The 23,593-nt window shown below is 44.1% G+C and overlaps 2 protein-coding genes across 5 annotated transcripts; both read left to right on the top strand.

Moving 5' to 3' along the window:
• The first annotated feature begins 1,549 nt into the window (after positions 1-1,549).
• LOC123135737 (uncharacterized) lies at positions 1,550-4,182 on the top strand. The gene is made up of 2 exons (XM_044554932.1): positions 1,550-2,690; positions 3,882-4,182. The coding sequence occupies exons 1-2, from the start codon at positions 1,577-1,579 to the stop codon at positions 3,887-3,889; spliced, it is 1,122 nt and encodes a 373-aa protein (XP_044410867.1). The 5' UTR covers positions 1,550-1,576; the 3' UTR covers positions 3,890-4,182.
• An 11,320-nt stretch (positions 4,183-15,502) lies between these two features.
• Positions 15,503-17,697, top strand: LOC123133456 (uncharacterized). Of its 4 annotated transcripts, XM_044552946.1 has the most exons (6): positions 15,510-15,818; positions 15,963-16,039; positions 16,121-16,125; positions 16,297-16,521; positions 16,665-16,738; positions 17,393-17,697. In XM_044552946.1, exons 1-4 carry the CDS (start codon positions 15,670-15,672, stop codon positions 16,360-16,362), a joined length of 297 nt encoding a protein of 98 aa, XP_044408881.1. In that variant the 5' UTR covers positions 15,510-15,669; the 3' UTR covers positions 16,363-16,521; positions 16,665-16,738; positions 17,393-17,697. The 4 variants fall into 4 exon arrangements, with proteins under 4 accessions (XP_044408878.1, XP_044408881.1, XP_044408880.1 ...); XM_044552945.1 differs by lacking the exon at positions 17,393-17,697 and having other exon boundaries at positions 15,511-15,818; positions 16,665-17,123; XM_044552947.1 differs by lacking the exons at positions 16,121-16,125; positions 17,393-17,697 and having other exon boundaries at positions 15,518-15,818; positions 16,665-17,123.
• Positions 17,698-23,593: the final 5,896 nt, after the last annotated feature.

The raw sequence follows: 23,593 nt of genomic DNA, 5'->3' as shown, positions 1-23,593 counted from the left end.
ACAAAAAGAAAGGCCGGCTAAGAGCAAGTTGAAGGAGAGAAGTGGGCTAAAAGCTTACAGCCGGCTGTAGCACGAGTTATCCGTATCAAGACACCTAGGTAGGATCCCTATCACCCGCAAAAAAAAAGGTAGGATCCCCATCGACCGCTTTTTTTCGCTGTCAACTAGAATGAGACGAAGAAAAACAGAAGTCTCAATTGCACACGGCGTAAAAACTTAGCTAAATATCGTGCTTTCTAGGAGCTAGCCGACAACAGGCTCTGGAATGATCTGAAGGGATACTTCAGGCACGTTCGTCTTTTCCTCCTGCGGTTCGGAGATGTATGTTCTAATGCACTCAAAGCAGAGACGACGGAGTGCGTGGAAGGCATCGCCCATTTCATGCATCCTACAAACAGACTATGCCGAGGCGGCTCATATGTTTCTGGATCCGGCGTTGAACAGGACACTAGTGGCCTCCCCTGGTGGGTGGCTGAAGTGAAGCGCCTCTCGCGGAATGAAAGACACTTTGAGGTTTGACATGCGCCTCGTGAACAAAATGTCATTGGCATGCCCCTTCTAACAGCCATATGGATGCGTTTGGGAGTTGAAAACGATAATATGGCTATACCTAAGAAACAAATTTTCACATCCACATTTTTTAAACCATGTGCGCTCATGCTTATAGCACAATAGTATAAATTAGCAACTGGCGTGCCGAAATCTCAAGTGTTACGGGCGTGGAGTATCTACTCCCGAGCTCGAATGCTCCATAATGAACACTAAATAGTAAAACAATCGACAAATTATGAATTTTTTGGTGGTAACTTTGACAAATTCATGGAAGTTGTGATAAAAAAGCAAAATTGATGCTAAAAAAAATCCTATTTTTGAAAACATTTTGAAGTGCTGATTTTGTTTTGTGCCATGACTTCCATGAATGTCATTCCGTGATGAAAATTTTCAAGAAATACAAAACGTTTGTCAAAGTTTGCCTCAAAACTATTTCAGAATTGTTTTCATTTTTTTTTCATTTGTTCCATTTTACTGTTTATCCCGAGGTCATTTGATATTGGGAGTAAAAGAGGGCTTTCGAAGAGTTTTTTTGACGGCTTTCGAAGAGTTACACACTACAGTCAAAGATCCATGCACCGAGCTAGAAGTCAGGCGGGCAACCTTCGTTTAGCATTTGTTCCTGTCTATCGGAATTCAAAAGCAAGATGTGCTATGAAAATTGAAGCGAAAATATTAGAAAAGCAAATGCAGCTAGTATTTTTTTCAGAAACGAAAATAATTGTACCATGATCCAGAAAAGCTTGAAAATCTGGGGAAACCACAAAGATTAAGCAAATTGGGTCTTGGATCTGAAAAGTCGCTAAAACCACACGCACAAAAGAAAAAGAAAAGAAAAGGGCAAATGCGTTTCTGTAGAGGGAGAGAGAGAGAGAGGTCAAATGCGTGTGTGCTTTGTATGGGCTTGTGGGCCGCGTTGATGTCCACAACGGAGAGATGGTGTGTTCGTGGGCTTCATCAATTTCCATCCCTCTCGCACTGGCAGCGGGTCCAGTGTCACTTTAGGTCACCCGCATTTCACGCCATGGGCTGCCGCATAAGCTGTGAGGAGGGAGAGCCGGCGGCGGCGGCGGCGCTGGACGACGACAACCTGCTCTCCGAGATCCTCCTCCGCCTGCCGCCGCTCCCGTCCTCCCTCCCCCGCGCCTCCGCCGTCTGCAGGCGCTGGCGCGGCCTCATCTCCGACCCAGCCTTCTCTCGCCGCTTCCGCCTTCACCACCGCCGCAACCCTCCACTCCTCGGCTGCTTCCACGCAGGTGCCGACAGCCCGTCCTTCGAGCCTACTCTGGAGGCCCCAGATCGTGTTCCGCCCGGGCGTTTCTCCTTGCAAGCCGACCTCGACCACTTCCAGTTCCGGGTCCTCGGGTGCCGCCATGGCCTTGTATTAATCCTCGACCCGAGGAGGCTCCAGTTGCTGGTATGGGCCCCCGTCACCGGCCACCAGCACAACGTATCCATTCCCACGGGATTCGATCGGCTCAAGTTGGTCCGCGGGGCGGTGATCCGCGCTGCTCCCGGGGACGTCCACTTCCAGATCGTCTTGGTAGTGGCAGATCACGACGAGATGCAAGATGGACGAGCGCTGGCCTGCGTTTACTCGTCCAAGACCGTGGCGTGGGGTAATCCCATCTTAACATTGATTCCCTCCGGGAACGAATTTCCCACCAGGGCTTCTGGGGATCTGGCTGTGCTGGTCGGGCATTCCCTTTACTGGATACTTTATGGTAATTTGCCAAATATCCTCGAGTTTGATTTGGAGAGGGAGAGCCTGGCCGTGATACCGTTGCCAGCGAATATGTTTGATGTTCAAGGCTTCACACTCATGCGGGCAGAGGATGGTGAGCTGGGTTTTTTCTCCGTGTCAGGCCTCACTGCCCGGTTATGGAAGAGGAACACCATCTGTAATGGTGTTCGATCATGGGGGATAGTAAGAACTGTTGAATTGGACAAGCTACTTTCCCTGGATTCAGAGGAGCACATAACCGTATATGGGTTTGCTGAGGATAATAATTTGGTGTTCCTGCGGGTCGGTATGAGCATCGTCTTCACTGTCCAGATTGAGTCATTGCGATTCAAGAAAGTTTTCGACACCTACAAATGGCGTAGTTATTATCCATTTGAAAGTGTCTATGCTGCAGGTAATAGCATGCCTTTGCACTGCCAGTATAACAAAACCAAGTTACTTTTCAATAATGGGTTAATGGAATGCCTTTCACATCCTTTCATGTTAAGCTAACAGTTTTAAGTAGTGTAGTATCAATTATTCTTTTGCTGCTTGATATGATCTCTTCAACACATAGCATTTTTGTTATGTCCCAATGGTTGTGTGGTGGTGTTTATGTAATTCTTATGATTTAGAAACATATTAGTTTCTGATATCTAGTTTAGCTCATGCCACCAGCTCTGTTTCTGTGGCCAAGTTGGGAAATTCTTTATATTATAACTGAACTAAATTTCGTTGTTGTCTGCTTGTTGACATATGCAAGAACTGTATAACGGTAGTGCTAGTTCATATGGATGCATTGCAGTTTTTCTCAACCAATGAGGTGATGTGCTGGCACCATTCTGTTGTATTGTCGATAATTATGATGCCAAGTTGTTTTAATATTCTCATATTTTTATTAACATTACCATTGGACAATGTGGTTGAAGTCAGAGTTGGGAAAGCTTCTCATCAGTTTTGTGTTGCGGTTAATTTCTTCTCTACAAGATTGGATATATAACAGTGGGAGACAACTACTTGAAAAATTAGCTTGAAGCAACTGAAATATTAAATAGATATCTCCTGTGTATGCACATTGAGAAGCTTAAAGCAGTTATTGTTATATTCAGTATTGCTACCTCTGCTGATCTTGCTAATAATCTTAATCCATAGTAGCGAGTTGGTTTAAAATTTACAAGACTGTTTATTCTGTAACTTTTAGGATGGTACTGCTGCAAGTGGTAAGTCCATTTTTTCCAAGAAAATAAAATAAGTTGATTTCACTTTATATAGTCATGCAATATATTTGTTTAAATCTGAATAGCCACGATCGATTATTCTCTGAGATCAGATGTGGCAAGAAACCTGAGGATGTGGTAACCGTAGAAGTGGAAGACGTGGCTTTACGAATTAACTGTCTTCCACTCTTTCTGTCACTATTATTTATTTATACTGTTATCTTTTTCCAATAATGCTGTGATGATTCCACTTTTTTAGTAGTACAATCTTCACAATTGTGAAGCTGATAGTTACTTTCTAAATCACAAAGAACAGATAATGCAACTTCATCTTTTCCATGAATAGACAGTACAAATCGGTTTGACTAATGGCATCAATTGCTCTACAGGTATCTAGAATTGTGTTCCAGTTGCTGAGATACAGGAATGGGCTTCTTTGCTGAAGGTTCTTTCATTTTGACAATTTCTCATGGAGATCAGTCATCTTTGTAGCTTGCACAAGTGGGCATGTATGAGTTAATCTTTTAAGTGGTCAACTTCCCCTTACCTCTGTTACCTAATTTCTGGCCACAATTAGCCAACAGGCATGATGAAGATACATTGACCTGCTTTGATTAAGTAGTACTTGCGGTGTGGTTCATTTGCTATATGCTTTTGAAGCAAGCTTGCCTGCATGATGATCCTTGCTTACATTTTTGTCAGTGTTCATGTGCATCTTGTTACTGCAATAAACAGTAAACACCATAAGGTGGCTGCCCACTGCGAAGAAAAACATTTTGTCATGCTGGAAATAATAAGTGCTACTCCCCTAATGATCAGAGCAGATTTGATACACATACAAGTTTGATTTATCAGGTTCAACTGAATTCTGGTATGGTGCAGACTGATGAAGAGATGCTGTCTAAAAGGAAGGAAATGCAGTTCATTCAGTCTTCCTACCCAATCTGTGATTATAGAAAATGATTATTGGAATAAGAGCTTGTATAATTCTGTTCAGTTATCCTTAACACGGTAGAGATTAATATATGCATTCCAAGATTCAGTTACCGAGAATAGGGAAGCTATACACTTGCAGTTGAAGATTCAGTTACCGAGAAGTCAGGTGCCAACCTTAGTTTAGCATTTCACTGAAGCGATTTCCCTGTCCATGGAACCTAGATCCTCTTCAGAGATGACACTTGGCTGGAGAAACTACTAACAAAGGCACTTGCTAAATAATGAGTGTAATAATTACCATTGTAAAAGATCACCATTGTGATAGACTAGCACATGAAATATGATTTCGGATGAATAATCTGCAGCATAGTCCAAATGTTATGATGAGTTGAGGTTCAAAACTTCGATCTCCAAAACATGATCTCTACTTATTCACAAAATTCAGTAGTTCAGTAATTCATAACTCAAAGGCAAAAGGATTAGCTGAAGCCAAAATTCAGTAAGAAAAAATTCGAGGAAAAAAATCAGTATGTTTTGTTAGCGAAATGCTGTATTTTTTTTTTTTTGCGAAATGCTGTATTACATGTACGGGCATTCTCGTACTTTACTTATTATCGTGGGCTTTCGATCTCACTTCCATACGCAGTGCTATCCTGGCGGGGGCGCTGCTGGATGACAAAAACCTCCTCTCTGAGATGCTCTTCCGTCTCCCCCCACATCCTTCCTCCATCAACGAGGCCCTTAGTTTTTTCTTTTGAAATTATGCGTGTGAGTTTAATTAAATATCTCAGTAATCCCGATCTCATATGCACCTCTATGAACAATAAATTCTGAAAAAATAGTAAAAAAATAAAAAAATCTGAATTGGTTGCTAGTTCTAAAAAAATGCATAAGTTGAACGCTTTTCCATGGATTAGGCTAGTCATAATGGGAGTAATATATGGGGGGGGGGGGGGGGGTCTCTTTTCCTCTATCTTCTCGAGCCCTCCTCTAATCTATTTGGTTGGTTGGCCCGGTATCGTTCAGGTCATGCCTCTCTTCCCCTCTCCTGCCGCCGATGTCGCCATCCAGAGTGGGAAGGGAAGGGGCTAGATGCATTTATAGTTGTAGCTTTAGAGGTGTTCAATTGTATGTGTTTTGGAGTTTAATGCTGAAGCTTGCGAGCGGCGTCTGGTAGCTAGCTTCCCCTCCTTCCCATTGTTGGTGGTGGAAACTGATGGTCGGAGGCGGATATAGCCGGAGCTCCACCAATAAGCTCACCAAGCCCCTGATCTAGAGAAGGGGAAGCTGCTTCTTCTCAGCTTTTGAAGCCACCAAGATGGTGGAACTTGAGTGATGGAGAGGCGAAAGACTGGAGCTTGTGGATTGAGTTTGAGCACATAACGATGGTCATCGTAACAGAGGCACTGGCGCCTAGAAATGCAGTTCAAGGCTGCCCGACATTGCCATGCCACTAGATTCTATGGCCCAAGGGTAGCCATGTCCTTTCCTCTCGGCAACATGGTGACATATGGGAGGCAATTCTGGTTCTCATCAAAATCCATGGCTTGTCGCTATGGCTACCAAGTGGCCTAGTCTCCGAAAATGGCGAGTTGAATCGGCGTGTAGGTGGTGGACCCGATCGCATTTCTGACTTTAGTTTGGGGTCACTGCAAAAGTCCAGGGAATTGTTTGTATTTCTATGTTTATATGGGTCCTTTTGTAAAACATGATGTATTCTTTCTATATGGATAAATTTTCGAGATCCCTCTGCTGTTAAAAATGATGATTTCCCCATTTATTTTTTTCAGTTTAAAGCTCATGTTTAGTAGTTTAGCATTGATAGAAAAAGGAAGAGTCCCTTCTAGAGTGTGGCGTTGCAAAGGCCAAGCTCCATGGAGGTTGTTTTGCCAAAAAAATCAAAATATATTTAAAAGTTTCAAAAAATGTCAATTGTCTTTCTACATATGCATATGCAAATTCTTCAAGTATGTGTAACGTTTCATCAACTAATTTGGTTATTTGCATGCTACACAAAAAAGACAAATATCTGACCCAAATACAACAAAGAAAAGGCAGGACGCGGCTAGCCAACGCCGCTGCGCTCGTTCGCTGTTTCGAGCGCATCCTCCACTACATGCACGCATAGAACGAAGCAGAAACACTGCTCAACATCTTCACGCTACCTCATTTGAGAGACCACATGCATTTATTTGGGGTTTCAAAAAATTTTAAAAGCCCCGAGCATCGTAATTTAGATCCGCTTTCACTGTTGAGTTTATTGCGAGGAGTTCTTCAAAACTAGATCTCATATGGGTAGGTTTCGATGAATTTTTTTTTGAGCAACTTTTGGGTGTAAATGAAGACAACTTTAGTGTTGTAGGAAAGCAACTTCTTCTTTATGGCCTAATAGGACTATTTATTAGGTTGGCTTGTGTAAAAACAAGAAAAAAACAAAAAGCATGAGACATCTGTAGCATTGTTAACAAGCAACTTCATAGTCCCCAAGAATCTAGGCAACTTGGTGATGCTTGTGTATATGAACGCCTGCGTCTGTAGCTGCCTAGATTGATCACCAAGTTGCCTATCATAACTAGCAAATAGCAGACAACAAAATAGAGTGAGGTTGCTTCTGTTTAGCACTAAAGTTTCCACATCTATCATACAAGTTGCTTTTGCAAAAATAATACACAAAATATATCCATGTGGGGTTTAGTTTGGATGAGCACGTTGCGAACTGCCTAGCCAACACCCACGTGCCCAATAGCATTGGCGGGTAGACTCCCCAAGAAAAAGCCAGCAACTTTTGAGGTGTTTTTGTACAACTCCAGTGCATTCACTAGACAACTCGTGTGTAGTCCCAGTGTGACTTGGTATCTAGATAAAGTGGCCACATATAGAAAAGATTAAATTCACCATGCAACTCGTTTGCACTCCAAGCCTGAACAACTCCAGTGTTTTCATTAGGCACTAGGCAGTAGCAGAGAAGAAAACACACACGCGCATGCGCGTGCGCACACACACACATAATCATGTGCCTCATATCTCCAGCTAGAAAACCTAACCAATTCCACCTGCTCCCCCGACGGTCGCACCAAGGGATCCCACCCGAGGAGAGGAAAATCTTGACTCGACCTCTATGACCCAAACATAATTACAGGTATCTAAAACCTTTAGATATTTACTAAATAATGGTTTTGGTAAATGTTTTTGTTCTTGAGGATTGGGCAACTGGATACATGATTTTAGGCAAACTATTTGTTGATTGTGGGAAACTGGATACTTTGTTTTAAGCAACTGTATGGTTGATTGTGGGTAACTGGATACTTTTTTTGAGGGCAACTTTGGGTGCGAAGGAGGCAACTTCTTCTCTTTGGCCAAGTAGGACTGCCTATTAGGTTTGTTTGTGTAAAAACAAGAAAAAACACACAAAACATGTCCCCTTTAGTGCTACATACAAAACAACTTCACTGCACTATGCGTACCTGTGAATTTTACTAACATTATCCCAATTTGCCTGTCATGGTTGCTCATTTGCCTATTGTTTGCTAGCCAGTTGTCTACAATTGATGTTCAGTTGCCTATAAATATTGTAAATCGCCTACCATTGATGTCTAGTTGCCTACTATTGGTAATTAGTTGCCTATCATTGCTGCTCAGTTGCCTAACTTTGCAAAAATAGTTGCCTATAATATTGTGAAGTGGTTTACCATTATTTTTCTAAGTTGCCTACAAACACTCTAAAGTTGCCAAAATTGACCACCAACTTTCCTATCATAGTTAGCAATAGCAGACACAAGAGTATCAATGGTAGACGACTTCATAATATTATAGGAAGTTTAGAAACAATGACATACAAGCATGAACAATATGCAACTTAAAAGTACCGGTAAGGAAGTTAGAAGAATGTTAGCAAAAATTAATTAGGACAGGAAGTGTAGTGAAGTTGCCGATTTTTAGCACTAAAGTCGGCTCTCGTAGAAAGAAAGTTGCTTATAAAGGTGATATGATGTTGTCTACCTCTATTCAAAGTTATTCTCTATTACTCCCTCCGTCCCAAAATAAGTGACTCAAGTTTATACTAGCTTTAGTACAAAGTTAGTACAATCTTGAGTCACTTATTTTGGGATGGAGGGAGTACTAGTTAGTTGCTCATTGTTGCTAATTAGTTACTTTAAATTGGAGTGGAGTTGCTTTTGTTTAGCACTAAAGTTGTCTCATCTAGCATCTAAGTTGCTTTTTGAAAGAAAGAAAAATCATCAAAACATATCCATGTGGGTTTAGTTTTGAAGAGCTCGTCATGACCTAGCTAGCCAACACCCGTGTGCTTAGTAGCGTTAACGGGTAGACTCCCCTAGAAAAGGAAAGCATACGGATCTCGTTCCGCCCATCCACACATAGTTTAAATTTTTAAATCATGACAGATGACTTAGATCCCACAAAAAACTTTTCGATATTGTAGGCAACTTAGGTCCCTTGATGGACAACTTTCATAGTATTTTAAGAAATTGAGGATCACTCATAGGCAACTTCATAGTGACACAGGCAACCTGGTTTCTGAGGTAGACAGCTTAGAAGCCATGTTAGACAAGTTTCCACTCTACGGTAAGAAACTTTCTCAGTATGATAGGCAACTAAACAATGCACAACTTATTTTCCAATGTATGCAACTTAGAAATCATGGTGAACATCTATTAGACTGTTGCACACAACTAACTAGGTGGCTACTAGGCAAAGCTAGTTATACACATGATGCAATTCATCTAGCATTAGAGTTGCTCATGTTTAGCACTAAAGTTGCTTCATCTAGCATCAAAGTCGCTTTTAAAAAAAATCGTCAAAATATATTCATATGGGATCTCGTTTTGAAGAGCTCGTCATGAGGAACCCAGCGTTGAAAACGGTTCTTCGTTTTGACAATCGGTTCAAAAGTTGTAACTTTTTAAAAAATTAATACAGATTAAATAGTTTTTTTCACGAATACGCAAAGCTTGCGTATCATTCATTAATAGGTAGAAAAGAGTGTACAAAGAGGGCGGGGCGCTAGAGCGCTAAGTACACAGGGATGGCTTAGCCGCTAGAACAAACATCAGGCGTCTATGGTGCTATGGTAGCTAACCCAGTCGCTCCTGCCTTGATCCAGGAGCTCGCTTCTTCGCGGATGTCATGGCATAGCTGACGTCGGCACATGCATGCACATACGTATCCTTCACACTTCCCACTGGATAGGGCGTTTGTTACCTAGCGTGTGCGCTCGCGATCACCAGATTGTGCAGCTGCACTTTGCAGCATTTAGGTTTAATCTATGTACTTGTCCTTTTTTTGTGTACATCACATATGAATATATATGTTCATGAGATTTTATACATGTATACTACAATATGTGTCTACATGAAAACTTTTTTTCTGATTTTTTTTTAAGATGTGGAAAAGGCATTTTCGCTTGAAAAAAAAGAGAGCTACTTTTCGCTTTGGAGGACCAAGATGAGTATCCAGCTTTAGTGGACAAGAAATTCACAGCGATTTGAATGCTAAGTTAAGGTTGGCACTTGACTTTCTCGTACCTGAATCTTTGGCTGCAGTGTATTACTGTACTTTTCAGTTTTCAGTTCTCACTCGATGCAAATCTTATTACTGCACCTGATTCTTTTTTCCGGGAATGGTTATATAAGCTATTGCCACAATAATTATATTGAGCAGCTTCGATCTTTTCTTGCTTTCTGCTGTATGCACTACTCTTTTCCTATAATCACGGAAGGAAGGAAGTGCATTTTTTTTTCTACATGAAGGAAATAGTACCTGCATTGTATAGGATCAGATGAATCCAACTTGATGAAAAAACAATTTATCAGACCACTAAGGAAAGTAGCACTCATTTTTCTCCCACATGGAGAAAAAAGTTTAACTTTGCAGTGGGCAACCACCTTATGGTACTTCTGTTTATTGTAGTGAGAAGAGAACAAATGGAAAAGGTGAAAAAGATGCACATAAGCACACAAACATGTAAGCAAAGATCATCAGGAAGGGGATAATATTTGAGAAGGCATATGCTTCGGAGCGCCTCTATCCTGGCCGCATGTATTCCTCGGGATAGACGAGGTCATGGCATGGTCAAAGCTCATCTTCAGGTTTTGCAGTTCATAACCACGTTGGTGTATACAGGTTGTCCACTGTGATCAACCTACGAAGTGGTAGGCCACTGCTCCCCTGACCCTGCTACATGCTACCTAGACAAAAGACACCAGGAAGCGGATAAGGACAAGAAAACTCATAGAAAGTCCCTGTGCGCATGCGCGGAAGAGTTCTCTCTTTATCTCTCATTTCCTTGCTAGCATTTGGGTTATGTTGCAGAGAAAGAGGGACGCCGCAGATTGGACCGCCATTAGAGGGCTGGCTACTCCTTCGTTGAGAAAAAAGTGTGGGCTTTGAATGAGAGAGAACTTGGGGCTGAGAGAACAACTCGCTTTGAGAAACTGAAGGGAGAGAACCTGTGAGAGGAGTGAGAGAGAGAAACAGTGTCATTCTGAACTTGCTATTTTTAACTTGAGTGTGAGAGTATGAGAGAAAGCCTTTTATTTTCGTAGGTAATAGAGAGCTTGTGCAGCATATGAGAGGGTGAGAAAAGAGATAGCTTGTGTGAGAGAGATTGAGCATGCATGTGACAGAGCTTTGAAGGAGAGACATGCATGGACCTCATACAATAATGCTTTTTGTGCTGGGAGATGCTGTGCACTGTGTGGAAAACAACAAAACCCCACAGGTCTACTGCCGGCCACTATTCCTGGGGGAGGACCTACGAAGCAGATGTACAGAACTACTCCTGCTAATCGAGAGTTTAAGCGCCCACAGGTTCTCCTCGCATCTCGAGACACACAACAGTGACGGATGGCCAAGATAGCAGGGCTCCGAAGCATATGCGTGAAAAATCCGCGTCCATCAGGAAGGCAAGCTTGCTTTAACGTGCTTGCTTGGAAACCATATGGTAAACGAGCCACAAGGTAAGTACTGCTTAATCAAAAAGGTAGTAATATATCTTCATCATCCCAGTTAGCTAATTGTGTCCAGAGATAAGTTAATAGAGAGAAGTTGGCAAATTAAACGGTGAACTCCTACAAGTTGATTTCCAAGTAGATAAGTACACGCTATGTAGATGGTCAATCTCCATGTGAAGTTACCAAAATGGAAGAACCTTCAGCAACAAGCCCACTCCTGCATCTCAGCAACCAGAATACAACTCTAGATACCTGTGGAAACAATCAGTGTCATTAGTCAAACAATTTTGTAAGTGAAATGACGGGAAAGACATTGAAGCTATGCAACCTCACAACTTTTTATGATTGAAACAGTAAAAAATAGCTACGTTCACCATAAGGAAATTCTGAACAGAACACCAAAGCAGAATCATCTCAGCATGGTTATGGGAAAAATCAATAGAAACATAGATTATCAGTAGGTTATTTGTGGTGTAATGGCACCAAGTTCTACTGCTAGCACATTCTCGAGTATTTTCGCCACAGGGCAAATGCTGAACCAACTTTTTACAGACAAATATATCCATCTTTTGGTGTCATGATCATCTAGCTTTGAGAACCTGAGAGAAATACTCGAGAATGAGAATAAACAAGCTGGATGGATAAATTTCTCTCAGGTTCTCAAGCACTAAAAGACGGTCCATATGCAAATTTACATCACGAGGTGCATCTGGTCCAAAACCAGCCACCGCCCGCAAACGCCCAACCGCCACTTCATTTCCCTTCCCGCCCGCCCGCCCGCGTCTGCCCGCCCGCTTCCTGCCCGGCCGCGGCCGCCCCCGCCGTCCGATGCTGCCATGGCCGAAGGCGACGACCCCGCCGCCTTCTCCGCCGCCGCCGCGGCCGGTGGGCTGACCCACGTGGCCGCCGCCGCTGCCGTCTCGCCCGCAAGCGCTGCCATGCCGCCGCTCCCCGCCCGCTGTCTCGGATTAGCGCCGCCCCGGCCGGTGGCCACCGCGCCGGCGGCGAAGCCGACGAAGGGACGAGGCGGCGGAAAACGGGCGGCCAACCACAGCCGCAACCCGACCGACAGTTCTACGCGGCCGGTGAAGCTCTCTAAGGCATCCGCAGTGGCTCGGGGTGACAAATCGCAGCCGATGCGGTCGACGTCCATTCCTCAACCTCCCCCGCCGCCACCGCCGCCGTGGAGGACGATGTGGCCACGCCGACGGCCACCGCCTCCAACATGTTCGACGAAATGTCGCAAAGGTATAAATTTTCCGGTGGTGCAATGAAGATGCTTCCGGTGGTGCTCACGGCAACGAGAGTTCACCGCTTGTTGAGAACGTCGACAAAGATGGTGGTGAAGATGATGATCCTACAATGGTTCACAAGGCCGGTGGTGTTGATGACCCTCATGAGTAATATTCATCACTACTGGAATCAGCTTCTTTGTCGTCCGCCATGGATGCCGGACGGCAAAGTCCTTTGCCGTCAGCCAGCGGATGGCAAACCGTCCGGCTGAACACGTGCCAGCAAAGGCCTTCTTTGCCGTCCGCTTCGTAGAAACGAACGGCAAAGGATTGTGTCGTCAGCCATCCGAGGCCAGCAGACGGCAACGACGACGGACGACAGCGGTGTGAGGTGAGAGCCGTTAGGGGGTTAACGGCGTTCTTTGCCGTCCGCCAGCCGATGGCAAAGAGGCAAAGCTCTTTGCCGTCCGCCAGCCGATGGCAAAGAGGCAAAGCTCTTTGCCGTCCACTGACGGATGGCAAAGAGCTTAGCTAGGGCAGCACTGGGATGTTGCCACGTGGCCAGCTATGCCGTCGGCCAGCAGACGGCATAGATGGCCCTGTTTGCTAGGCCTATTTGGTCACTTTGCCGTCCACTTGCAGACGGCAAAATGACGAAATAGGCCGCCAGCGTTGCCAGTTTGCACAGGTGACTGCCACATGTCCTATTTGCCGTCGGCTAGCGGACGGCAAAGAGGCTACACATCCCCTGTTTTTATTTAAATCCAATTAATTAGACATGGTTTCAACCGCAGATATACATGCATACATATCCAACAGCATGTCCAACAACATATTTGATCAAATCCAACAACATAGTTCAACAAAGTCCAACATATCCATATATACATAAGCACAAACAACTTTCCAACAACATATCCATATAGACATACATATCCAAACAAGTTTTCATAAACAACAAGGAAGCACCAAAAGAATAGTACACTCCATGAATCCAAGCCTTCCTCATGTAAAGAAAATCTGCAAATTGGGAAAGATGAAAGTTAGAAGAAGAAGTAGAAGAAGAAGAAGACTAGTTAGAAGAAGAAGACTAGTTAGAAAAAGAAGAAGAAGAAGAAGAAGATTTTTTCTTCTCTTTCTTTTTCTCCTCTCCTCTTCTTAGAGCTAAGCCAGGTAAAAATGCTAAGTGTAGGTCATTTTAGAGCTAAGCTAGGTAAATAGGTCATTTTGGAGCTTAGTAAGGTTATTTTGTCATTTTCGAGGAAAATAAGCGAAGTCTATATCATTTTGGACGTAACAGAGATTATCATGCCATTTTTTACCTAAGTATGCTAAGTATATCATAAATGAACTGAATAAGCTAAGTATAGCTCATTTTTTATATAACTTAGGTAATTATGCCATTTAGAAGGAAAATAAGCTAAGTATCCATTTGTAAAGAAAAACATTAGAGAAAACTTACCCTCATCACAACAAATATGATGAAGATCGCAACTAAGGTAACAATTGATCCAACGGCATAATGATACCAAGCCTCATTATCAATGGCATATTTTCTAATCTTCTTAAGCTTCAGGCGCATTGCATCCATCTTCAAGCGCATTGCATTCATCTTCATCTTGTGATCATTCATCCATCTTCAGGCGCATTGCATTCATCTTCAAGCGCATTGTCAGATAACAACAGACTTCCCAGTTGATTAATGCACTGTCTTCATCATGCCAGTTGGCTAACTGTGTCCAGAGATCAGATAACAACAGATTTCACAGTTGATTAATGCACGCATTGCATAGGGTCGATCTGGGTGTGAAGCCTACAAAATGGAAGAACCTACAGCAAAGCAGCCCATTCCTCCATCTCAGTAACTGGGACAATTCTAGGTACCCGTGGGGCAATGAATATTACTACTCAAACCATTTTGTACTATTCATCCATGGAAAGACGTTAAAGTTATGCAAACCTCCCCATTTTTTATGATTCAAACAGTAAACATTAGCTTCATCATAAGGAAATTGTACCAAAAACACCAAAGCTGAATCATCTCAGCCTTGATGGGGAAAGCCAGCAATAGAAACAAAGGTTATCAGTAGGTAATTTGTAGCGTAGGGGCACACTTTGAACTTCTACTGTTAACACATTTTCGATTATGTCACCATCTACTCTCTATAGAGACTAAGAGACAAATGGCGTACTGAAATACGAAAATATAAAATAGAATACCTGCACCCCGTCCCGCTTATCTCGAACGTCCATGTAGCGTAGGGATTTGGGCCAGCGGTTTCCGTAAGAATCTCACGGCACAGTTACCTCGCAGGTGTTACCAGTGAGACGCGCCCGTGATCGGGCCTATAGCTGGCCAAATGGGCCGGTTTTTTCGGGCCGGCCCGTGAGCATGCCGGCACGGCCCGCCTTGGGCCAGGCACGGCACGGGCTAAACGGGCCGGGCCAGGCACGCGGCACGCCCTGGGCCGTGCCTGGGCCTAGAGGCTGGGCACGCGGGCCGGCACGGCACGGCCCGATTACGTTTTTTTTATTTTTTTATACATATATATAGCCCAACATGTAAAAATAGGCTAAAAACGCTCAGTGCGTCAAATAACAGGCTAAAATTATGCAGCCCACCGTGCTAAACGGGCCAACGTGCCGGCCCATTTACTAACTGGGCCGTGCCTGGGCTGCAGGCTGCAGCACGTGGGCCGGCACGGCATGGCCCGTATAATAATCGTGCCTTGGCGGGCTGGGCCATGCCAGGCACGATTAGGATGGGCCGTGCCGGGACGGGCCGGGCCGGCCCGTTTGGCCAGCTATAATCGGGCCTACCTCCTAACCGAGGGTACTGTTTCAGCTGGGTCACGACCTCACGCAGGATGGTGAGGTGGTAGTATTTGTCCTTATCTGTGGGCACATCCCCCCTCCTCTGTCCGCTCTTCCTGCCTGCCCAGTCCCTCTCCACTGCTGCTTCTCCCGCATCGTGCTTACACTGCACGGCTGTGCTCCGGCCCGGCCTGCCAGTGCTCTTTCTTCTGCTCGCGCTAGTGATGTTCGTCGGTGGTGCCAGCGGGCGGCATCAGCGGCCGGACCCGCCGGTGCCGCCGGAGATGAGGGGCGTGCAGGCGCAGCTCACGGGGCTCACCAACGACGTCGCCAGGACCATCTCCGATAGCTTCAGCTTATACGTCTCCGACACGTGAGTAGTAGTGCATACACTTCGACCGCATGCATCCTCTGTTTCTGTTTCCGCACGCACGGCACGCAGGACTTGCTCTCTTCTGCTGTACGAGCCCGACGACTTTGATTTGGCGGTGATTGATCCGGGCTGTGATTTGCGCAGGCAGGGGGACTGGAACGGGCCCTTCAACTACACCTCCGACCTCGGCTTCGTGCAGCGCTGCCTCGCCGAAACCAGAGGTGATTCATCATCCATCCATCCCGCCACGATGCGTCCCGTTTCCTCTGCTGCTTGATCCATTCGTTCTTGCGTGCGTGCAGCTCAGGTGTTCGCTGAATTGCTTCCTTGCTGGTTGTTGTTGATTTGGGCTCGATTGGGCTCATTGACCACTACTACTAGTTCCCTTGCGGCGATTTGTTTCCGCTTTCTTGATTTTTTTTCATTCTGCGTTGAACTATCTCTTTGGCTAAGAGTCAGTGTTTAATTCTTTCCACAGGAGAATGCTAGGCGCCGGGGGAGGCGGATTCATTTCAGATTGGACATGGAGAGAACACGGATCTGAGCGGAGGCGAGAGTTGCTGGGACAAGGGGACAAGGGGAGGCGGGGAATCAGCGGCAGGTCCGGGCCTGCGGCACCGGAATCGCCGCCGATGCTATCCCGCGCCGGGGCACCGCCGCTGGGGAGATCCCACGCCGTTTGGTATTGTCCTGATCCACCCAGGTGAATATGTGATATTTTTTTGCTTGCGCATCCCCATTTTGCTGTCTGGAGTAGTTTATTTGGGAGCAGTACACCCAAATCGTTGTTTGGTTTTGGGTGCAGTTCGGAAATTGGTGATTAAACTTGATGTCTGTGTTTTGCAGGTCAAAGTAGGCAAGTAAAAGGGTTCGCAAAAGGAAATCTGTATTGTGTTTCTGATTTCGCTGTCATCATGCAGGTACTCCCAAGCTTAAGAATAATGTGCCTGGCACATTATCTAGGGGTTCAGGTTAAAATAATGTACCTGGCACATTTGCGAGACGCTTGGCGTTATGTCTGAACTCGGATTACGATACAGTCACATGTCCTGTACCCGGCACAAGATGCACACTAGCTTTCTGTACCTGGCACATGATGCACACTAGCTGTGGAGTTTCTGAAGTGAGACGTTATGTACCATGCCCATGATGCAGAGCATGACACTAAGAAGGGTGGGCAATTGGGGTGGCCGTGATGATCCACCAATGTCGCTAAAACTTAAAAATAGATATGGATACTGCATAGGCATACCAAGCATGAGATCAAATGTTAATTATATATGACAAATAAGACATGCATAACTAGATGTGTGCAGTACTTTTGTTGGTACGGAGCATATTACGGACACGACCATCTCCGTCTACATCTATCTCAACTTTCAGATTTGTATCCTTTGTCTTCATTTCTTGCAGGAGTTTCATGGTTTTCGTCAAATCACCCATTATTTTTCAGTTGCACACACACCACATTGTTTGGAGCTACAAAAATATGATTAACATCAACTGATTATCACAGTAAGTTTTATTATTATATTTTTCTGAGTCGATGAACAATCACCTTTTCTTCCATCCAGGCACCACTATAGAGTTTTCAGAAGCAGGAGCAGACACACCTGGATTATGAGAATGGCCGCAGTCACACGTATCCAAGTCCCTCGCTGTAGCCGGATACAAGGTCAATACCGGCTGCACACTGTACAAAAAATAGCAGAATTTTGAGGGTGTGCGAGCTTCGTCATCGAGTCGCCGCCGCGCAGCCCATCCATGGAGCTAAAGGTCAACGAACGAGGATAGAGAGCGTCGGATTTCCTTTTTTCTTTTGAGGGGGTAGAGTGCGTCGGATGTGTTCACGGGCTTGCAGTGGGGGTATGGTGGAAGACAAAGCGAAACTACTACGCGGACGATAGTAGCCTAGACGAACGCTGGACGATATTTGATTGAACGGTGTTGGTCAGTTTTGCTCCACGCATCAATGGCTTGATCTGCTGAATCGTCTGAAAATCGTCCAGGGTTGTCGTCTATGTAGCAACGCTCGAAGACAAAGCTAGGCTGGGCTTGCGGCAGTACCCATGGGACCACATCGTCCGTAATAGCCAGCCGCCACTGTAATACTCCTCGTCCATCTCGAGGTACAGTGCACAGAACCCACGGCTGGGATAGCGCGGCCCCGGCGCAGCTGTTCTAAAAATCCGCGTCCTACTGAAATACCTCCCATGGAGCCAAGCACTATAATTATAGAGTTCTTACACATAGCAATAGGCACTCAGGCAGTCAACAATGAAATTTGGTTCAATTATTATGTACAGAATTTGACAATGTTTGCAACAGAAGCGGAACTTGTGACATAAACAACACTAAACCAGAAATCGCAAGGAATTTTTTTCCCAGATCACAAGAATTACATAAACACCACACAAGCATGTGGACAGAACACTACAGAGCGTCATTGCTATATGTTGATGTCACCAAGCAGCAAAAGAATAATTGATTGTACAACACTACTTAAAATTGTTGGCTTGACATGAAAGGATGTGAAAGGCATTCCAGCAACCAATTATAAAAAAATAACTTGGTTTTGTTATACCAGCAATGTAAAGGCATGCTGCTATACCTGCATAGTTTCCGGTTCATAACTATTACGTGCATAAAACACACAAGCCTCAGGACAAAACACTACAGCACAACATCACTATATGTTGAAGAGATCATCAAACATCAAAATAATCAATTAATATGTGACACTATTTAAAATTGATAGGTTAGGATGAAAGGATGCTTATTGCATTCCATCAACCAATTATCAAAATCAACCTGGTTTTGTGATAATCATAGTGTTAAAGGCATGCTATTACCTACAGTGTAGACACTTTCGAATGGATAATAGTAAAGCCAGTTGCAGGACACGTGAAGTTTCTTGAATTGCAATGGTTCAAGCTCGACCATGAATACACCATCAACTGCCGACAGGAAGACCACATTATTTTCCTCTGCACACCCTAGTATTGTTAGGGTCCCTTTCTCCTACTTTGAATGTAGGGAAAGTAACTTGTCCAGTTCAATAGTCGTTCCCATTGCCCATGATGCAATACCATCACAACCAGTCTCCCTCTTCCATAACTGGGCTTTGCAGCCTGATAAAATTGTTAAACCCAGCCCAGCATCAACACCCTGCATAACCGCGAAGTTGCTGTACCTTTCAAACATATCCAATGGCACTTCTATCACAGCTAAGCTATGCCTCTCCAAATTAAACTCGACAATTCCAACAAAATCCCCATCAAACAGCCAGTAAAGGGAATTCCCAACCAGCACAGAAGGCATTCCCTTAAAATACAAGGTGAAAGTACCCTTGGATTGAACAGACGTAGAGGTGAGATTACCCCATACGCCGGTCTTTGACGAGTAAACGCAGGCTATAAACAAATGTTGTTCGGCGAGTCCGCCAACCTCTACCAAGACCACCGGGAAGCGATCCACCTCGCCGGCAGCACGAAGCACTGCCCCGTGCTGCATCATCGGGTTTTCATCCACGTTGAACCCCGGGGGAACGGCAATGCGGTGCTGATCGCCGGTGATGGGGTCCCCCACACCAGGACTTGTTTCTGTGATGTGAGGAAGACGAGCACGAGGCCATGGCGGCAGCCGAGGAACCTGAAGCGATGGATATCGTCGAGCTGCAAGGAGAAGCGCCCGGCGGGGACACGATCGGGGGAATCCATGGTAGGTGTATAGGAGATGCCTCGGCTGCGGTGGGTGAAGCAACCGAGGAGGGGAGGGCTAGGTCGGTGGCGGCGGTGGAAGCGGAGGACGAAGCCGGGGTCGGAGACGACGAGGAGCCAGCGCTTGCAGACGGCGGATGCGCGGGGAAGGGAGGACGGGTGCGGGGGGGAGCCGGAGGAGGATCTCGGGGAGTAGGTTTTCGTCGTCCAGCGGCGCCGCCGCCGGCGACATCTTTCTGCGGGGAAGTGCCGGAGCGGAATCAGACACCACAATGTGAAGTACAGGTAGCCTGCGAGCGAAAGCCCACGAACACATCGGATGATCAGCTTGGTGTTTATAGCTCTGTATGGGCTCCATTATGGCCCAGGAAGAGTTGTGGCCTAGAAAGAGTTTCAGCAAGGGAATCGACTCAAAAAAAAAACGCAAGGGAAACTAATGGCCTGATTATTGATGATCCTATTCAAATGGACTCCATGGTAACAGAGTTTTATTCAAACCTTTTTCGGTCAGAAGAGATTACAAACGTGCAAAGGGTCATTGATACGGTCCCTACTAAAGTCATGGATGCCATGAACGCAATTCTGACAGCCCCATACTCTCGGGATGAGGTAAAAGTTGTGCTTTTTCGATGTTCCCACTGAAGGCACAGGCCCAGATGGTTTTCTAGCTCAGTTTTTTTAGAAAATTGAGACGTGTGTGAAGAAGATGTTACCAATGCGGTGTTGCAGATAGTTCAGGGGGTGGAGAGTGCTGAGTCCATCAACAAAACTATTTTGGTTCTTATCCCAAAGGTACCAAACCCTTCTAGTCTAACACAATTTCGTCGTATCAGTTTTTGTAATGTCCTTTACAAGATCACCTCCAGGTCGTTACAAACCGCCTAAAGCAAATTTTGCCAAAAATTATCTTTGGAGAGCAGTCTGCCTTTGTGTCAGGGCGCCTCATCACTGGTAATATTATCTATGTTTATGAGTGTTTGCATTTCATTAAACGAAAAAAGCAAAGAAACACATGCTTTGCGCTCTAAAACTGGATACGATGAAGGCGTATGACCGTGTTGAGTGGTCCTATTTGGAAGCAATCATGAAAAAAATGGGCTTCAACCATCACTAGCTAGATATATGTGGTCATGGGAATGGTCAGCTCCATTTCTTTTTCAGTGGCATCTACTGGTAGAAAACTAGATGAGTTTAAACCTTCAATAGGTATCAGACAGGAAGATCCTCTTTCATCCTATCTCTTTTTGCTTGCAGCAGAGGGCATTTTGTGCATGCCTACTAAAAGCTAATGTTCAGTCATCCAATTTGAGTGGAATTAAAGTGGCAGAAGAAGCTGCCCCGACATTGAGCCATTTACTTTTTGCAGATGACAGCCTGCTGTTTTTTAGAGCAAGTTGTGAGGGGCCGGAAGAATTATCAAACCTTCTGGATATTTATTGCAAGGCTTCGGGTCAGAAGATCAACCTTGATAAACCTTAATTTTTCTTTATCAAGGTTTTCCTGAATCTTTCAGCGACGAGGTAAAATTGCCTCTGAATATTACAAATGAATCCTTGTGAGCGACAAGTATTTAGGCTTGCCTCTCAGCAACTTACAATTCTAGATACAAACAATCAGGGTCACTAGTCAACCCATTTTGTGCTATTCATCCACGTAAAAACCATTAAAGTAACACAACTGCACATTTTATTTTATGATTCAAACAGTAAATATTAACTTCAACATTCTCGAAATTGTACAAGAAAACCTCCAAAGCTAAATCATTTCAGCATTATTGAAAAAAAAACAAGCGATAGGAAGAATGGATGTGGAAGACAGCTAGTTTGTAGTGCATGAGCTAGTAGAATCTACATGATCAATGGTTCAAATACCTCCCTTAGAGGCAAACACTCAATAGCTAGTTTATCAAAGAATTTGAATTATTGTTCGTAATCATGGGCATCGGGAGGCTCATGGAGTAGGAGAAAGGGAAGCGTCTGGTTTCTAGCTGAAGGTCATATATGTTGATACTGCCTTGGTCCAAAATTTTAGTCAAATTTCTAAAACTCTGCACGGTATCAAAACAAAACTTTGACCACCTCTCTTAGTGATAATATGTTTCGATCTGGAATAGAGTTTTTTTTCACAACGTCTGCCATGAAAAGCATCAAAAGCATGCTCAGTTTCCCTGCCTACGATATGCAGCGATCACACAACATTCCTCACTTCTGAAGGTTTTTTTATTTGCTCTTTCTTTCTTTGAGCTTTAATCTTCTAGTGCATTAGTTTATTATCATGATGAAAGATTGGTCAGTAACTAATGGTGGATTGACCTGAGTGAATTGGTCAAACAAGCAACTTCAATACTTAGTATTAATTCTTTGGCTGAAGAATTGCGTGTTGTTTAAACAAGATGCATTGCTCATGGCTTGAGAGAGCGACATCTCCATGAAATCCTTGACGGCATGGACAAAGGAGATCAGGCAAGGATCAGAAACGGAGCTGAAAGGCTTCATGATTTGGCTGGTAGAATTGGAGGGAAACAACAATCTCCTGATTGCGTCAGAGTGCTGCCAGGGAGGAAGCTGATTCTGATGGCGAATCAATGCCATGATCAACACATACAGAAATTGATCAACTAAATAATGTCGGTATTGTCAGGAATAGAAGAAATTGAAGGACTTGAACTACTCTGAATAAAGTAGAGGAGTGCCTAGTAGGCAGTGGTCCCCATGAAGTAAACTCGTCATACTTGCATAGAAAAGCTCTACGTTCCCTTTCTAGTGTTCGTCCAATATATCAGCAAAGTTAAAAAAAAGCTAGGCGTTAATTGTGTGTTTTGGCACCACCTTGCACTTTTCTGACCAAACCGCACATTAAGCACTAGCCATTTTGCTATCACTTAGAGCCTAGGCGCACCTTTTTTAACTATGCATATCAGTGCAGAACATTTGAAACATGCATGCATGGCAGTCCTGCCATTGCTGGTCAAAACGCTGGCTATGCAGTAATAAATGGCACGAAAGGCATGTGTAATACAACATTTATTAGCCAAAATCAGATAAAAATTCAACAAAAAAACTGCACATAAAATATAAATAAGCAGAAATAAGACATCAAATTTCCTGGCATAATACAACATGGAAACATAATGAAACAGAGAACATGACCACACACACACACACATGATGTAAGCAAAAGACCATCATACAGGCAAGCTAGCTTGGAAAGCATAAAGCAAATATATCATAAATTCCAATTAACCAAAGCAAGTATGTATCTTCATCAAGACAGTTGTCTAATTGTATCCATAAATAAGATAACAGAGGGAAGTTAGCAATGGGCGATAAATCCTATGGTTCCACTTCTGAGTTGACCTTTGGATGCAATGTAGAGGGTTGATCTCTGTGTGAAGCATACAAAATGGAAGAAACCCATATCAAAGAAGTCAATTCCTGCATCTCAGCAACCACAATACAATCTAGGTACCTGTGGAGCAAGCAATGTCATTAGTCAAACCATTTTGAACTATTCATCCATGGAGAAGACGTTAAAGTTATGCAACCTTGGTTATTTTTAACGATCCGAACAGTAAACATTAGCTTTGGCATAAGGAAATTGTACCAAAATTGCCAAAGTTGAATGATCTGAGCATTGTTGAAAAAACCAGTAATATAAACAGAGAATATCAGTAGCTAAGTTGTGGTGTAGTGGCACACCTCCAACTTCTACTCTTAGCACATTCTCCGTTATTTCCACCATCTTTTCATGGTAGAGGCTAAGAATGGTCCAAATAACTCCCATAGAGGCAAATGTTGAAACACTTACCTTACCATATCATTTGGAATATTATTTATTATCATGGACTCATGTAGTAGAAAAGCAGAAACATTAGGTTTCTAGCTCATATGCATATTTTTAACAAATGCACGAGCTAGGTAACTACTAAATAATTGAAATTTATCAAATTCAACCAGCAGAATCCTCAAAACAGGATCTTATTAATTAATACTTCCTTTGTTACAAAAGAGATGTTGTTTTTTACACTGCGTGACATAAAAAGAACACTATGAGAAC

Source organism: Triticum aestivum, chromosome 6B (genome assembly GCF_018294505.1).
Source record: "Triticum aestivum cultivar Chinese Spring chromosome 6B, IWGSC CS RefSeq v2.1, whole genome shotgun sequence".
NCBI lineage: Eukaryota > Viridiplantae > Streptophyta > Magnoliopsida > Poales > Poaceae > Triticum > Triticum aestivum.
This window is presented reverse-complemented; position numbering and strand designations above follow the sequence as displayed.